The sequence below is a fragment of the Penaeus japonicus genome, unplaced genomic scaffold (genome assembly GCF_977035675.1).
Source record: "Penaeus japonicus unplaced genomic scaffold, GWHDUDI00000001_assembly GWHDUDI00000030, whole genome shotgun sequence".
Taxonomy (NCBI): Eukaryota; Metazoa; Arthropoda; class Malacostraca; order Decapoda; family Penaeidae; genus Penaeus; species Penaeus japonicus.
In genome coordinates this window covers 943,311-948,857 of record NW_028234432.1, presented here as the reverse complement: position 1 = coordinate 948,857, position 5,547 = coordinate 943,311, and the positions used below count along the sequence as shown (strand labels likewise).

At 40.3% G+C, this 5,547-nt stretch overlaps 1 protein-coding gene across 1 annotated transcript in view; it reads left to right on the top strand.

The window, feature by feature from the left end:
* The window catches only part of LOC122253017 (uncharacterized), a 50,016-nt gene extending 48,806 nt beyond the window's left edge, over nucleotides 1–1,210 (top strand). The window contains exons 5-6 of the mRNA XM_043015768.2: nucleotides 110–219; nucleotides 445–1,210. Of these exons, the coding sequence (XP_042871702.1) occupies nucleotides 110–219; nucleotides 445–951 (617 nt within the window). The 3' untranslated portion in view covers nucleotides 952–1,210. The remainder of the gene's footprint in view (nucleotides 1–109; nucleotides 220–444) is intronic.
* The last annotated feature ends 4,337 nt before the right edge of the window (nucleotides 1,211–5,547 follow it).

Sequence of the window (5,547 nt, the reverse complement as noted above, 5' to 3'; positions counted from 1 at the left end):
GCCAACAAGTTTAAAACAGCCAACAGAATCCACCAAAGTCATCTCCCAAAGTTAACAAATACGAAAGGCTCCCCACGAAGCGCCTTAACGCGACCCTCCCCCCCCGCAGTGCTGTTCGGTCTGGTGAGCATCCTCTTCTTCCTGATGGAGGTCTTCGTCTTCAGGGTGGGCGACCAGTTCGGCGTCATCGTTACCCTCAGCTGGGCCTTTTATGTCCAGGTGAGGCTTTGGAGTTTTGCTTGCGCTCCCGTTTGATTTTGTTTTCGTGTGTGTGTGTTTTTTTTCTGGATTGTTTTTTGTTTTGTTTTGTTTTCTTGTATGTTACTGTTTAGTTTTTCTTTTCTTTTTCCCCCCTTTTTTGACTTTATCATTATTCCTTTTGTGTGCATGACCCCACTGCCTTTACTTAAGAAAGAGTAAGAGCCAAGCTCTCTCGCTCCACAGTTGCTGGCGCTGCTGGTCGGGATGATGGCCGGCGCCGGGGCCGGCGTGGAGTTCGGCTGGGCACGGAAGCTGGGCGGAGACCCCACGGTGTACAGACGCGACCCCGAGGGCATCGCCGCCACCACCATCTCCAACCCGTACGTGGTGGAGCCCCGCAACGGCCACGCTCAGGGCAACAGCCACGGCCGCCAGGGCAGGACCAGAACCTCCGGCAGAGGGGGCGGCGGCCTTCACCAGAACTCGAACGGGGTCAAGATGACGGGGCTGAGCGGCCAGCCCTACATGGTCACTGGCAACGGGACCAACGGCCACGTCAGCCACAGGAACGGCGTGGTGGCCTTCGACCCCAACAGGGCGCCCGGGAGGTCCTCGCTCAGAAGACCGAAGCCCCCGCCCTCCGACGACACCACGGACTCGTCCATGGGCATCGAGAACCTGGCCTTCAAGCAGTCGAGTCCCACGCCCAAGAAGAAGGTCCGGATCCACACCCAATCCACGCCCGTGTGAAGAGCCCCCGCGAGCTGACATTGCGCGCGCGAAACAGAAGGGCTGAGCAGTGCTGCGAGTTGCACAGTGTATATAAACTGTTATAAAGTGATGAGTTTTAAGCGAGAACAAGAAACACCTGGAGAACAATGCGCTGGCATCAGGTGGGTTGTACTTTTCCTATGTGAAATACCTAAAGTTTAGGTTGTGAACGCTTGCACAAGTTCTCGTAAACCAAACTTGTTTAAAAAAGATATATAATTAGATATACAAGGAAAAATATTTTTATAATGTCAGCATACGGATATGCAACATCATATTATACGGTGTAATATCGACCTGTTTCGCGCACAACTCTCGCTCAATTGCTAAACAAGTAAAAGAAACTGACTTTTGTGATTGCTAGCAACGGGACAGGAATGCATCCTTCTCTGTAATGTATAGTTGTCAGTTCTTAATGACAACAATGGTAACGGATATACAAATTTCCCCAGTGCTAAATGTCTATCTGAGTGATATGATCTGAAAGATTTCCTCTTGTATAGTGCTATTTTCAAAACACAATGCCCAGTGTGGTTGTTAGGTGATTAGGTGGTGACTCTCCCAGTGCAGTCTAGAGCAAAGGAACAGAAGTGAGGTGAGAGTCTGTGTAGAATAACTAGTTAAATTGATGACTGATATTGAATATTATTCTATCTTTAGGTTCACTCCAATCAAAAAGAGCGCAAAGAAGCAAACGTGTTTGCACGTTTGATAGTTTGATATACGGGCAAATCCATTTACATACATCATAGGCACTCGAATACAAACGCTATCACGCCCCTGAAAACACACACACACACACACACACACACACACACACACACACACACACACACACACACACACACACACACACACACACACACACACACACACACACACACACACACACACACACACACACACACACACACACACACACACACACACAAAGAAATAGTACATCAAGCGAAACACGTACGAGTGAGATGAACCGCCCATGAACCAGTCGTGCCAAGCTATTTTAGGTAAATCAGTTTCACGGCTGTGATGCTGACTTTTCCACTCTTTCTCTCCCTCTCCGTTACCAAGGGTCAACGACATGGCTACTTACTTATTATAGACTTGTGTATATTTATGACAGATCCCAAGTGAACATCTCTTTTATAAACGTTTTGTTTTTGGACTGATCTATATAGGAATAAAGAAAAAGCAAATTTTATTTTGTAATGGATTGATTGTATGAATAGTTTATATGAATCTTGTTAGGTTTATTGCCAAACTGTAATCGTATAGGAAGTACTTTATTTTTATTCAGGATTTAACTCTGTGAGAGTTAAAAGTCGGCAGCACCAGATGTCTACGATTGGTGTGTGTAAATAAGCTGTAGCGCGGAATGAAATGTATCGAAGGAAAAGCTGTGAAATAAGCATAGGTAGACACGTTGCATTGTGGAATAGCGTGTGTGTGTGTGTGTGTGTGTGTGTGTGTGTGTGTGTGTGTGTGTGTGTGTGTGTGTGTGTGTGTGTGTGTGTGTGTGTGTGTGTGTGTGTGTGTGTGTGTGTGAGAGAGAGAGAGAGAGAGAGAGAGAGAGAGAGAGAGAGAGAGAGAGAGAGAGAGAGAGAGAGAGAGAGAGAGAGAGAGAGAGAGAGAGATACATTTAGGGAAAGCGCGTCTTTGAGAAAGGTGTCAAAAAATATATATATTTTGAGAATTAGTCTACACCATTGTTACTCTTTAGATATTTGTACCCTACATGTAAGTTAGAAAGTGAAGAAAAATTGAGTGCCCTCTATATTGATTCATACAATGGATTGTTTTATGGTATCATCAACAGTTTCCTTCCATTGGTTTTATTATGTTCGTATCTTTCCACATGTGACAGAAGGTATGAATAGAAATAGAGAGTGGCTTCCCAATCTCCTATGAGTTAAAAAAGATAATAAGTTTTTTCGATGTTCGCCCCTGCAGCCACCTGTGTTGCCGGTTACTGAGATATCAAATTGTATTTTCCTGTGAGTTTTTATTTTTTTTTATTTTTTCTTATTATATTATCAGTATTTATAGTTTTTCTGTGAAATTGTGTCTGTAATATATAACCTTTGTATATGAATTACTAACGTGTTCCATATTTTAATTGAATCGTTTTTAAGATTGCGTGGAACATACAGGCCAAGAACTGTTTTCGGAAAGAATATATATATATATATATATATATATATATATATATATATATATATATATATATATATGTACATATGTGCATGCACACACACACACACACACACACACACACACACACACACACACACACACACACACACACACACACACACACACACACACACACACACACACACACACACACACACACACACACACACACACACACACACACACACACACACACACACACACACACACACACACACACACACACACACACACACACACACACACACACACATACATAAGATACAACCACGGTAAGAACATAAATGAAGTCCTAACGTTTCGAGTTCCTGTAACTTCCCCTTCGGGCGAGCAAAACCAAAAGAGATAGTCAGAGTAATGTTAGACAAGAATATATAGTAGATAGACACTGTCATAACAAGAGTTGGATCAAATTACATTAATCTTGGGAGAGCTTAACCACCCAAATAGGAGGTAAGGTCATCAATACCGCATTGGTCAGCGCTTGGCTTAAAGTTGTCAACAGAACTTCGAATCGTTACTTCTCTTGCGTTCTTATTGTGGCTGTGTTATTATTCTGTGTGTGTGCATTACTGTGTTCACTTTTGTTTCAACATCTACATCTACATGTACATGTATATATGTATATACATATGCATATACATGTTACAGCACACAAGGTACATATGTATGCTTATATACATGCATGTATGTGGTATGTGTGTGTATGTGAGAAGCAAAGACATACCTCAAAATAAGATTTAAAAACTGAATGAGAAATTTGAGACATCTACTATGTAATCACATTATGTAACAGTGGATTAGTAAAGTAGGTCTACCAGCCTTATGCAGTACACAGATGTTCCATTCCGTCCAAAAGCTGTGATTATTTACTTGAGTCCGTCCTGGCCATGTGTAGCAGCTCCCACTGTGTGTGTGTGTGTGTGTGTGTGTGTGTGTGTGTGTGTGTGTGTGTGTGTGTGTGTGTGTGTGTGTGTGTGTGTGTGTGTGTGTGTGTGTGTGTGTGTGTGTGTGTGTTTATATGTGTGTGTGTGTGTGTGTGTGTGTGTGTGTGTGTGTGTGTGTGTGTGTGTGTGTGAGTGTGTGTGTGTTTATATGTGTGTGTGTGTGTGTGTGTGTGTGTGTGTGTGTGTGTGTGTGTGTGTGTGTGTGTGTGTGTGTGTGTGTGTGTGTGTGTGTGTTTATATGTGTGTGTGTGTGTGTGTGTGTGTGTGTGTGTGTGTGTGTGTGTGTGTGTGTGTGTGTGTGTGTGTGTGTTTTGTGTGTGTGTGTGTGTGTGTGTGTGTGTGTGTGTGTGTGTGTGTGTGTGTGTGTGTGTGTGTGTGTGTGTGTGTGTGTGTGTGTGTGTGTGTGTGTATTTCATGTTCGTATGCATATGTGTGTGTGCGCGGCCGCGTATATACTGCATTCCAAAGAGTGTGGATATGTGAACTAATTAGTATATGCGTTAATTTGTGAACTTTGCCAATGTATATCGTCTGAAATACAGGGTGTACCGGTAGCTACATGAACGACGACCCAGTTAATATGTAGTTTAAGGATATGCCAAGGGATCCCGCATGGAATTCACTATGTTGTCATTCACGTGGATATTTTCTCTTTTTCCATCTAGTTCCCGTTTATAATATTCAGTGGCAGGAAATGATTGTTTACATATTATGTTTTAACCATTTGAAATAAATGATCATTAGTCAAACGCACGCAACTTATTACCCTTTCTGGAAGACTACTTGTCTGCTGCTTTTATTTCCTGCAAGCAAGTTGATCTTTCACGAACAGAAGAGTTTAGCTTTACATCTAGCGTGTAAAATTTCCCTTTTGAAATAGATTGCGATGTTATATGACCCTGTAGCAATTTTCCACGGAGACCCTTTTATATTGATGGATCTATTTCTGCTAAGATTAATGTCAGTATTTTTTATATACGTCCTGTTCTTTTCTTTTGCTTTTATCATTATGTCATTGTATTTCTTTATAATATGTAAATCATATATAAATATATATATAGATATTTATATATATAGATATTTATACATAAATATATATATATATATATAATATATATATATTTATATATATATATATATATATATATATTTATACATAAATAATTGTGTGTATATATATAAATATATATATAGATATTTATATATATAGATATTTATACATAAATATATATATATAAATATCTATATATACCTATCTATATATTGTGTTTGTATATTTACATATATATATATATATATATATATATATATATATATATATATATATATATATATATATATATATATATATATATTCCCATCAAAACCTCTTTCTCCCTTGGTCCCCAAATTGTGCCACTAAATGTAAGACACATTGGTTCCCTTGTGATGGTGT